The following is a 13,034-nucleotide window of genomic DNA, read 5'->3' on the forward strand; positions in this document are numbered from 1 at the left end:
CCAGAATGAGTGCAGGAACCATGCGGGGGGAAGAGGGAGCTGTGATGGGGGGCCTCACCACCTGCAGTGTAAATGTGATCAGGTAGTTATACAGCCACCAGGATCACTTTTACTGTGCAGCTGGGAGGCGGCTGAAGGAAACAAGCACTGCTACTGCTGCCATCACCTTGTGAGGGTCTGTGTGAGGATTCAAAAGAAAAAAGGAAGACGGCAATTTAAGGCATTTTTTTCTTTGTAAATTTCACTTTTTCTGTAGCCCCTCCTACAGCAAGAATTAAAAAACGTATAGATCCCCAAATACATACCGGACCCTCTGAGTCTAAGAGTCTATGGGGGTACCTCATACAAAAAGTGTGTGCCCCCCCAGAAAATCCATAGCAGACCCTTAATCCAAGCATGCAGCCTGGCTGACCAGGAAGGGGAGAGGGAAGAGTATGTGGCCCCACCCCCCTCCTGAACCATACCAGGCCATGTGCTCTCAATATGGGGTACCTTGTCAGGGGGGACCCCCTGTGGCAATGCACCTTGTCCCTATACAGATGAGGACAAGGGCCTCATCCCACACCCCTGGCCTGATGGTTGTGGGGGATCTGTGGTCAGGGAGGTTCATCAGAATCTGGAATGCCCAGACACCGACCCCCCATATTAGTGAGTTTGGGGTACATAGTACACAGGACCCCTACTCATTCATAAAAAAAGGAAATAAAGTGATAAAGACCCTCAATGTCCTCACTGACTGATAGAGTCCTGAGCTGTCATCAGCTATATAAAGGAAGGGGCGGGGATAGTGGTGACATCATTGCCCATATATGGCCATATTCACACAATGATGTCATCCTCTATTCCCTGCCCATTTGCCTATGTGACCATGTAAGTGAGTGGGTGGGGTGAAGTCAGTGGTTGCTAAGGATGCAGCTGTTGCAGGCAGCTGTTGCTTCCCTAGCAACCAGGGAGAGCCAGAAGCCATCATGTCGGTCTGCAGCAAATGCGATAAACTTTGGATGTTCAGAAGAATGTGGGAGCCGCCAGTGTTCATCCAAACTTCTGTCCAGACTCGGAGCTCATCCCTCATCCCAGATTATTGTCAGGGTGTGGGAGGATTGTATCTGCCAGACCGGGATCTGTAGGTGTGTGTGTGTCACTGCCCGGAACACCAGTCACATCACACACTCCAGGTTGTGCCAATCAGCCCTCAATCATGTGTGTGGGGTGTGCGGGGGGGGTAGGTGGTCAATGAAAGAAGTGATCACACCGGGATTCTGGATGGAAGGATAGCTCAGGGGATCCTCTGAGGTGTGTGGGGATCACTTGTCTGCTCTACAGACCTCAGATTGTATGAAAGATTTGTATCTGCCTGTGTGTGTCCAGCCAGTCCCATGTGGAAGTGTCTCCCTCAAGTGGTGGTTAGCAGTATTGCAGGCTGTGAGATCCGTATCATTGCTGGTATTATCTTAGCCAGTCACCGTGGGCATGATTTCCTTAACACCCATCATTGGTACAACATCAAGATAAAACCTTGGGATAAAATAAGCCCCATCCTTGGTGTCAGTGAGATAAAATAAGCCCCATTGTTGGTGTCACTGAGATAAAATAAGCTCATTGTTGGTGTCACTGAGATAAAATAAGCTCCATTGTTGGTGTCAGTGAGATAAAATAAGCCCCATTGTTGGTGTCAGTGAGATAAAATAAGCCCCATTGTTGGTGTCAGTGAGAACTAAGTGTACCCCCAGCCCAGAATTGGTGGTCAGTGGTGGTACTTACCTGATCCCACCCTCCCGCTGCCTCTCTGCTGATGTTGGAGTTCCACTTTCCCTGTCAGAAAGGAGATGCCGGCTCCCAGCAGTCGGGTGTCATTGCAGTGACTGGTGATGGCAGAGCTCCCGGCTGTCCCTCCTTCCTCCTCCTTGGTCCCTCATTCTGCTCGGATCTCTATAGTTGGATATAAAATGCTCTATTTATCTATCAGGAAGTGTTTCCCGGGGCTAAACCTTCCCTCCAACATCTACATTTCTGGATTAGTACATTTCTAAAGCCGGTATAAAGGAATAGAAGTATAAACAGCACTTGTGGGGTTATCTCATCATTTCTTTGTATCATTCTCCTTTAGGGGGCGTGGCAGGGGGTGTGTCCTATGTTTTCATACCTTCACTAATAGGTGTCCCTTGTTCCTATCACAGAAATATGGGAGATACGTGATGGAACCCAGAGAGTGTTGAAGGTGTCATCACCTCAATGCCACTCTGCATGGAGTCCTGGAATCTGTGAGACATGATGGGACAGGAGACTAAATCCCGGGACTGTCCCTCATCATCCGGGACACTCGGCACCTATGAAAGAGCCGGGGCCACACTACCAGACATTTCTCAAGGCTGCAGATCCTCTGACCTCCATAAGGTGGTGATCACAGACAGGAAGTCTCTCTGGAAGACAAGAAGTGATGTCAGGTACAGACAGGAAGTGATGTCAGGTACAGACAGGAAGTGATATCAGGTACAGACAGGAAGAGATCTCAGGTACAGACAGGAAGTTCCATGTGGGAGGAATCAGAGAGGAGAAATTGTTGAAAGTGGCAGCAGAGGAGGTAATAAGATGTTATTTCCAATTTACACCCAGTAACCCCCCGTCATGTCTGTCCTCTCTCTCCATAGTCATGTCCGTCCTCTTCCTCCATAGTCACGTCCGTCCTCTTCCTCCATAGTCACGTCCGTCCTCTTCCTCCATAGTCATGTCCGTCCTCTTCCTCCATAGTCACTGTGACGTCTTTTATCTCCAGCAGATGATGATACATACATATATAGTGTGGGAACCCAGATGAACCCCTTCAGGGGGAGGAGTTGATGATAATATATTTGCTCCCAAAGCTGGCCCACATGGTTCAGTTTTATCGTTCAGCCAGCGGGATGACCATAAAAACTGAAGTGATTCCCCCATCCACACATTGGAGGTGGATGGGGGAATCCTCCCCGCTGCACTCTTGTATTCTGACAATGGGGGGACTCCTCCGCTCTCAGAATACACAGATCAGCACTGAAGCTATTGGCTGCAGCTGCTGGGGGAGTGGCTTTTATCCGGCAGTGGCCACACATGGATGGAAATGTGAGCGATCCCTGCTGAACCAGCTGAATTTCCATGGATCTATGGTCACCTTCAGTGACTTCCTCCCCTCCCCCTCATCTCCTTCATGATGGAAGTCATGCTGAGATCATCTCCCATTGGCTGAGCAATATTCTCATTTGTCTCTCAGCTCCTTCTTGCTATTCCTCGTCCTGCCTGTTGTTTCCTTGGATTGATTTTCTGTGTAGTGACCCCGGCTTGGTCTCTTGGATGCGCTCGTCTGTTGCCTGCCCTGACCTTTCTCCTGATTCCTGGATCTCCTCCTCATCTCTCCTCCATATCCTCTTACACAGCTTTTCTCCACACCTGCAGTGACCCTGGGGGGAGGAAACTTGGCACCAGCACGCCGCCAAATCCATCCCCACCATTAGGGGCTCTGGAGACAATTGTCTGCTATTTACACTCCGTTCCTCCGCACGTCACCTGATCACATGACAGCTTACTTCCACAGATTCCGGACAGATTTCTGGATGGTAAAGGTCAAAGGTCACTCTTCAGTTTAGGAGAAGTAGGACGCACCCAGGAACAAGGATTTGGTTTGCATGAGAGCCTCATATAGAGGACCCCTCAAATCTCCCCATCTAAATGTTCCTCCATCCAGAGTCTATATGTCCTATGACATCACACTGACCTCACCAGTCCTCCTCCCAATGTCCCTCCATCCAGAGTCAGAGAATCCTATGACATCACATTGACCTCACAGCCCCTCCTCCCAATATCCCTCCATCCAGAGTCTATATGTCCTATGACATCACACTGACCTCACAGCTCCTCCTCCCAATGTCCCTCCATCCGGAGTCAGAGAATCCTATGACATCACACTGACCTCACAGCTCCTCCTCCCAATGTCCCTCCATCCGGAGTCAGAGAATCCTATGACATCACACTGACCTCACAGCTCCTCCTCCCAATGTCCCTCCATCCAGAGTCAGAGAATCCTATGACATCACACTGACCTCACAGCTCCTCCTCCCAATGTCCCTCCATCCAGAGTCAGAGAATCCTATGATGTCACTGTAACATAAATGTAAGAGTAGAATCATGTTATCAGTAGCTGAGATGTGAGGTGATCAGTAGAAATTTGAAATTGTAGATTTAGTTTTGTGATGGAGGGTAAGCGGGTCAGAACACACAAGGCAGACGGCAAACACTTAAAGCTTTATTAAAACAGACAACAGTCACTCAATGGGGAGAGAGAGTCCACAATACCTGTAGTCCTGCCCCAAGGCAAAGTTAAAGTCTCTACAGCAGTTTATAATCCAAACAGGGGGCGGTGTGAGTCTCTGTAGTAGTTGTAATCCAACAGGGGGGCGGTGTGAGTCTCTGTAGTAGTTGTAATCCAACAGGGGGGCGGTGTGAGTCTCTGTAGTAGTTGTAATCCAACAGGGAGGTGCTGTGAGTCTCTGTAGTAGTTGTAATCCAACAGGGGGTGGTGTGAGTCTCTGTAGTAGTTATAATCCAACAGGGAGGTGGAGTGGGAGTACAAGAACAGTTCAGGGAAAACAGGAGAGCATAAACTCACGGGTCCAACAGGGATGTCCTGGTTCACAGCGGACAGCAGCAGGGGCGACCCTGCTCAGCACACAGCAACAGCGGGTAGTTCTAGCACACAGCCGAGGGGCAGTTGAGGCAAAGAGAGCCCGGGCACAGCAGAGGGCAATTCAGGCAGGCAAGGTAGCAGGGCCCAAAGCAGAAGGTAGCTCTGGCAGGCAGGAGGTCCAGGCACAGCAGAGGGCAATTCAGGCAGGCAAGGTAAGGAGGGCCCACAGCAGAAGGTAGCTCTAGCAGGAAGGAGGTCCGGGCACAGCAGAGGGTAATTCAGGCAGGCAAGGTAATCAGGGCCCACAGCAGAAGGTAGCTCTGGCAGGCAGGAGGTCCGGGCAAAGCAGAGGGCAATTCACAGGGTAGCGATCCAGGGACTCACCAGCCAGCAGTGTACATAGCAAAGTACAGTTCCAAGCATCTCCTAGTTAAGGCTCAAGCAGGAGTAGCCCTGTCCATCATGGTTCCAGCTCTCCCAACAACGAGTCCACATGGTCCTGCAATTGTCCCCACCCCCAGCTTCCTGCTAAGAAGTGGCCTGAACTGGTTTTCCCCAGCCACACAGAGCCATGCTGCCTTTGTTCTATATGGAGATACATCCCATTTCCCCTCCCCCCTGTGAGGCCCAGGAACTTCAGACAAAACACAAAAAAAGAATATTTCTGCTGTCCATCACAACTTTCATTCTATGTTATTACAGATAAGTGTTCAGTATTCAGTCAGAGAAATATGTTCACCAATTAGCATCTGAAAGGACAGAGCAGCTTCTTACCTGGAGGTGACACCTGGATGCCAATAAAACATCACCTATGTAGCCAGACTTTGCCACTTTCTTGAACCTAAAAGAAGAATCCTAGTCAATTTGGCTACAAGAGTCAGCAGGAAATAGATCAGAGGAATCTATTTAATCTCTCATAAAAGCTAAAATATTAGTTGCAGAGAGATGAAAATACTTCCTTCTGATTGGACACACTGTAGGCTACATCTGCATGTAAAACTGTATTTGTAGCCTCTGTAGAATCCCAGAGAAATGCACAAAATGGTTATATGGCACCTGATTGCGACAGCTGAACAGTGATTGGTACTGTCGCGATCGGACTGATGTGCTTGTGTCAGAAATCATTTTCCTGACTCAGTGATCCAAATCGTTTCTTGCCCATTCAAGATTGGGCACCTCAGAACACAGAACATCCTGTGGGTTGGTACAGGAACACCCCTGAGGGTTGATTGGCCAAGGGTTAAAGTCCTAATAATAAATTGAGGACCCTGAGATATGGAGGGGGTGATTTGTACGGAGTCGGTTCAATATGACTGGTGAATTGCAGACTTTCTTTGACTTCCTCCAGTCGCAGGATAAATCTTGGTAAGGTTTTATTTCTGTTTTTATTCCCTTTTATGTTATAGTCAATAGCCAATTGTGTGTCTTTTTGTATTAAATCATAAAATTATTAAGTGACTTCTGTGTACTAAGCTCAAGGCTTATATCTCCAGAGAGATTGTTGTATTGTAGTGTCTATGTACTCGCTCTAAGTTCATTGCCAATCTGTATGTAATTGCACTGCGTGTTGGCAGATAGCATGCAGATTGTAAAGTAGCAGATCTGCCAGATGGAGATCGGTGTGTGTGTGTGGTGGCCCAGCAGACCAGTCTGCGGACAAACTGTTGGGTGGTGGCAAGCTACTGTTTGTTGTGTGTCCGGTGTGGGGGGGTGGACAGTGGAAGACTGATTAACACCGGGGTTCTAGCTTGTAGGATAGCTGGAGGAATCCTAGAAAGGTGTGCCAATTGCTAGATTGCTCCCCAACCTTTGCACAAGATTGTATGTAAGATTTGTGTTTGCCTGTGTGTGGTCAGCCAGCTGGATTGGAGTGGAGTCTCCCTCTAGTGGTGACCAGAGATAGTGCAGGCTGTGAAGGTATATCACGGTCAGTCTTATATGCTCAAAGTCCCCTCATTCCCTCTTTACCCCAGTCATGGGCAGACCACTCCTCAGTTAGCTAGTCACCGTGGGCGTGCATTTTATGTTTGACATCACACTGACCTCACAGCTCCTCTCCCAATGTTCCTCCATCCAGAGTCAGAGAATCCTATGACATCACACTGACCTCACAGCTCCTCTTCCCAATATCCCTCCATCCAGAGTCAGAGAATCCTATGACATCACACTGACCTCACAGCTCCTCCTCCCAATGCCCCTCCATCCAGAGTCAGAGAATCCTATGACATCACACTGACCTCACAGTTCCTCCTCCCAATGTCCCTCCATCCAGAGTCAGAGAATCCTATGACATCACAATGACCTCACAGCTCCTCCTCCCAATGTCCCTCCATCCAGAGTCAGAGAATCCTATGACATCACACTGACCTCACAGCTCCTCCCCCAATGTCCCTCCATCTGACTTTTTTCTGATGCTCTTAGGATGTGGGGTCCCTTGGTATCCTCACATGTAAAGTGGGACTGTTGGTCCTGCGTTGTATGTAATGACATCAGAATGCTGCAACAAGCCTATACCCTGCGTAGTGTGGGGGTCCTGTGGGGGGGAATTATACCTCAGCCTGAAGTGGGGCTTTAATAAAATGGAGACCTGAATGGAGAGGTGAGGAGGATTCTGGGAATATCATTTGATGTGACTATTTGTGTTCAGATGTAGAGTTTTCCTCCTGTGAAGTCTGGAGATCATATGACATCACATTGCCTCCACCTCCCTCCCTGATAGAAGAGAGAAAGAAGAAGAAGATTCTAGAAGTCACCAGAGAGATCACTGAGCTGCTGACAGGAGAGGTGAGCGGTGCCGGGAATTCTGGGACATTCTCCAGTAACAGACAAGGGATGTGTCTGGATGGTGACTGTATCATTGTGTGTGTCAGGTTCCTATAAGGTGTCAGGGTGTCACTGTCTATTTCTCCATGGAGGAGTGGGAGTATTTAGAAGGACACAAGGATCTCTACAAGGACGTCATGATGGACAATCAGCCGCCCCTCACATCACCGGGTAAGAGGAGACTTTATTGTAAAGGAGAGAGCAGTACGGAGGATCCACCTAGATCCCCCATCATCTGATAAACACATAGAAACAATGGATTCAGTCAGTGTGTGTGTTTCCTACAGATGGATCCAGTCATGGGAACCCACCAGAGAGATGTCCCCGTCCTCTGTATTCCCGGGATTCCACACAGGAAGGTCACACCATCCCTCACCATTACAAGGTTGGTGGGATGGAGCATCTAGAACATGGACTTGTAGAGAAGATGTTTGAATATTTAATGTGAGCTGATATTATACAGATGATATTCTCTCTCATTTCCTTGATTTAGAGTGGAGATCCAATCGATATAGAATTTGAGGTGAAAGCAGAAGAAGAAGAGGCGTATGTGAGGGATGATCAGCAGTCTATGGAGGAGGATGGAATAACGGGGACATTTATAGAGGAGGACACTCCTACAGAGATCAGCACAGGTGGGTCATGAACACTAAATCCATTCCTCCACCCATACTGCTCACTGATTGGTCCAGAGTAGGGCGGGGACTGGGTGATATCAGCCTGTAATCCCCTGGTCACTTTCCTGAGCTGTGTTCCCCGTCCTGTATTCCTGGATTTCTCTCGGATAATCTTCCTTCTCTGTGCTGCAGACACAATTTATGTATCTAGACTGGATTTATGGAGGTTCTGGGGTTCAGCTGGCAGCAAAATGTTCATTTTTACAAGTGTTAAGATACCTAAGCACCTTGGACAAGTGATTTTTTTCTTCTTCCCCATGCCCGGGTATAGTAAGATCTCTGACAGAACATTTCTCCCAGGGTTCCTTGCTCTGTTATCTGCTGGCTGTGCCGGGTGGAGGGATATGTCTGTAGTGTCTCAGACCCAAGTCACTGAGTGCAGTCTCAGGAGATGGGAGGCAGCGGTGTGGGATCTCTGCAACTTGTCTCATGTAGACATTTAATCTTCCACTGATTACTGAATACCAATATTATGAGTCCTGACCCTTACACTGTATAATTTATATTGTACATTACATCCTCCTGACCCCTGCACTATATACTCTATGTTGTACATTACATCCTCCTGACCCCTGCACTATATACTCTATGTTGTACATTACATACTCCTGACCCCTGCACTATATACTCTATGTTGTACATTACATACTCCTGACCCCTGCACTATATACTCTATGTTGTACATTACATACTCCTGACCCCTGCACTATATACTCTATGTTGTACATTACATCCTCCTGACCCATGCACTATATACTCTATGTTGTACATTACATACTCCTGACCCCTGCACTATATACTCTATGTTGTACATTACACCCTCCTGACCCCTGCACTATATACTCTATGTTGTACATTACATACTCCTGACCCCTGCACTATATACTCTATGTTGTACATTACATCCTTCTGATACTGTATAGTCCTAACATTTGTATCCTATATAATAGGTTGTACATTACATAGGCGTTACTTCTTTTACACCCATTTCCTCCCAGCTGGACATTTTATATCGGATGATGTGATTGGAGCACAGACTTTTACATGGTGATAATAATGTGATAACATCCTCCAACTTTGGACCCTTAAACAGAAAGTGATAATGAGGGAGGAGTCAATACCCCAATGATGGTGGTCTTCAGGATCAGTCCAGTCTTCATCTTGGTTGTTCTCCCCCCATCCTCACTCTCTGACCTCTGGTGGGGCTCAGCCCCGCTGTTCTTCATGACTAAATCATGGAGTAAATAAGGAAGTGCAGTACTTCTTGTGTTGGGAAGATGGCGATGAGTGATAGAGGGGGTGGGGACCCTCGTCCTATAATCCCCTCATCACTGTCCCTCCTATAAAAGACAGTTCTGGTTGTTTCCTCACTCTCTGACTAAGGTCCATGAATAAAGAAATGACCTGGTAGGAGATCAGAGGAGCCATTTCCTAGTTCCCTTGAGGGTGGAATTGTAAGCTCCTCAGAGACCAAGCTGCCTGATGTGGGCGGAGTCCTGGTTTGGGGGAACCAATCAGCTCCTGTCTAGTAATCCTCTTTGTCTTTGTATTTTAGTCCATGGCCGGGAGATGAGGAAAACCTCCGAGGATTGTCTCACTTTGTCTCCAGACTGGAAAGTAGAAGATGAGGACATCACACAGTATAGTCCAGGAGAAAACCCGGCTCCCTCCAATGTCCATCCGGCACCACCCAGTGTAGATGGACCATCGGATTCCTCGTATCCTGAGGAACCTCAGACTGTGCGGGACCAGGCCGGCCTTCCAATAGGGAAGAGCTTCTCCTGTACTGAGTGCGGGAAGGGTTTCCATTATAAATCCCAACTTAATAGGCATAAAAGATGTCACACGGGGGAGAAGCCGTATTCCTGTCCAGAGTGTGGGAAATGTTTTTCACATAAGTGCCATCTTGACATACATCAGAGATCTCACACGGGGGAGAAGCCGTATTCCTGTCCTGAGTGTGGAAAATGTTTTTCAGTGAAGTGCAGTCTTTACAACCATCAGAGATCTCACACGGGGGAGAAGCCGTATTCCTGCCCTGAGTGCGGGAAATGTTTTTCTCATAAGTCACATCTTGACACACATCAGAGAACTCACACGGGGGATAAGCCATATTCCTGCCCTGAGTGCGGGAAATGTTTTTCACAGAAGTCCAGTCTTTACAAACATCAGAGATCTCACACAGGAGAGAAGTTCTATTCCTGTCCTGAGTGCGGGAAATGTTTTTCACATAAGTCACATCTTGACACACATCAGAGATCGCACACAGGGGAGAAACCGTATTCCTGTTCTGAGTGCGCAAAATGTTTTTCACAGACGTCCAGTCTCTACAAACATCAGAAATCTCACACGGGGGAGAAGCCGTATTCCTGTCCTGAGTGCGGGAAACATTTTGCAGAGAAGTCCAATCTTTACAAACATCAGATATCTCACACGGGGGAGAAGCCATATTCCTGTCCTGAGTGCGGGAAACATTTTGCACAGAAGTACCAACTTTACACACATCAGAAAATGCACACGGGGGAGAAGCCGTATTCCTGTCCTGAGTGTGGGAAATGTTTTTCATGGAAGTTCCATCTTTCCAGGCATCAGAGATCTCACACGGGGGAGAAGCCGTATTCCTGTCCTGAGTGCGGGAAACGTTTTGCACAGAAGTACCAACTTTATCCACATCAGAGAATGCACACAGGGGAGAAGCCATATTCCTGTCCTGAGTGTGGGAAATGTTTTTCTGTGAAGTGCCATCTTTCCAAGCATCAAAGATCTCACATGGGGGAGAAGCAATATTCCTGTCCTGAGTGAGGGAAATGTTTTGCACAAAAAACAGATCTTGTCACACATGAAAGGTCTCACACGGGTGAGAAGCCATATTCCTGTTTTGAGTGCGGGAAATGTTTTTTAGACAAGTCCAATCTTTACAAACATCAGAGATCTCATACGGGGGGAGAAGCCGTATTCCTGTCCTGAGTGCGGGAAATGTTTTTCACAGAACTCCTAGCTTTACAAACATCAGAGATCTCACACAGGGAGAAGCTGATTTCTACTTCTTAGTGAGGGAAATGTTCCTCACTGAAGTCCTGTCTTCCTGTACATCAGGGGTCCCACACAACCCTGGAGGCCTATTAGTGCCTTGAGTGTGGGAAATGTCTTCTAGATGAATGTTGCTGGACATCCCAGCTCTCATGTGGGGAAGAAACACACCCTGATATACACCTCAGATATACTCCATGGCTGATCTTCATCATGGAAGAAACAGTTCCTAAGGAGATCAGAGGCCCCCAAAAACATGGATGAAGTGTGGGACCGGGTCGGCCATTGATGGCAGGAGAAAAAGAAAAATGGAGTCCTGCCCTGTGATTGGCTGAGTACAGTTTGTGGTGGGAGATTTTACAAACACTTGGAAGTTGATTATGATTACTTTGTGGACAAATGTTCCAAGCACTCATTAGGCCCACAGTTGAAGGTGAGGACAATACTTGCATGGTGGGGGATCACTGAAGAGGTGGGTGGTAATAAAATGTCCCAATTCTAGAAGAGTGACTGATGGTGTACACATGGAAGCAATGGAATTGTGTGTATACCAGGAATGAAGGAGTGATTGGTGAATGCACATTGGGACTTTCCCGTGTCTTTCTCCATACATGTTTCTTGTATGTTTCCCGTGATACAAATGTCTGTGTATATGATCGGCACATGATGGTCTGTCTATGACAAACGTTTCATTGATCTGATCATTTCCATGGTGATTGTGGACACATTGGCCCTGATTTACTAAGACGTGAATCTACCAGCAGACTCTGACCATTCAGGCAGACTCAGTTAAATCAATGAGGACCTGTCAGTCCTCTGAGTGGCGTCTAGCAATCTCATTGCCGAACGTCTACTTTGCTGTTAGTAAATGTGGAATCGCGTCTGGCACATTTTCAGCTGCAATACCGGATATGTTCGCTAGATGGCGCACAAGCGCAGGCTTTGTACCATTGGCGCTTTCCTGTTGGCATAAGAGAATACTTAGAATGTAACATAATTAGTACACCGAGATTAGAATTGTTTTGTTTTTTTGCTGTTTCTCCAAAATGATGAGACAACTAATGCATTTCCTAATGAATGTCATACATTCTATTTTCAGATGTTAAACATTTTCACACTTATATCTCCAATAATTGGGAATGTCCAGTTCTAAGTTCCCAATATAATGATATATCTTCCTTCTCTGTAATCATGTAACTATTCTATGTTAAGGTATTACTGCGCATGGGTTATACACATCACACATCTGGGGGTGCAGCGGTATGCTGGCAGCTATGGGTTAGTCATCCATCAGGGTGGGTGCCCAAATGGTCCTGGGGAGGAATTAGCTCAGCCACAGGAGCCAGAAAGGTGCTTAATAGTGTAATACACAAGTCCCAAGGGTGGATGACCTGTCACGTGTTCATGCACTACTGTCCGTCACGGATTATCCACACGTGCCATTGATAGGCACTCCCTCTCACACCAAGGACATTCCATTATTCAGGAATGATTAGATGAACTTTTTTTTAGCACCATTTACCAGTTTACATCATCATTAATGGGCAGCACAGTGGCCTAATGGTTATCACATCTGCCTTGCAGTAAATGGGTCATGGGTTCGATTCCTGACCATGGCACCTCCTGCATGGAATTTGCATGTTCTCCCTGTGCTTGCATGGGTTTCCTCCAAGTACTCCAGTTTCCTCCCACACTCCAAAGACATGCTGGTAGGTGTATTGATTCCTCTCCAAATTGGCCCTAGTGTATGAATGTGAGTTAGGGACCTTAGATTGTACACCCCTTGAGGGTTAGGGACAGATGTGAATGTACAATGTATGTGTAAAGCACTGCGTACATTGACGGCACTG

General features: G+C 47.3%; 1 protein-coding gene across 1 annotated transcript in view; it reads left to right on the forward strand.

The window, feature by feature from the left end:
- The window catches only part of LOC149441226 (uncharacterized), a 117,960-nt gene that overhangs the window by 4,611 nt on the left and 100,315 nt on the right, over positions 1-13,034 (forward strand). The window contains exon 2 of the mRNA XM_089657605.1: positions 9,710-10,953. Within this exon, the coding sequence (XP_089513731.1) occupies positions 9,710-10,953 (1,244 nt within the window). The remainder of the gene's footprint in view (positions 1-9,709; positions 10,954-13,034) is intronic.

The sequence above is a fragment of the Staurois parvus genome, unplaced genomic scaffold, assembly GCF_062004578.1.
Source record: "Staurois parvus isolate SC_StPar_1 unplaced genomic scaffold, SC_StPar_1.0 ptg001011l, whole genome shotgun sequence".
Lineage (NCBI taxonomy): Eukaryota > Metazoa > Chordata > Amphibia > Anura > Ranidae > Staurois > Staurois parvus.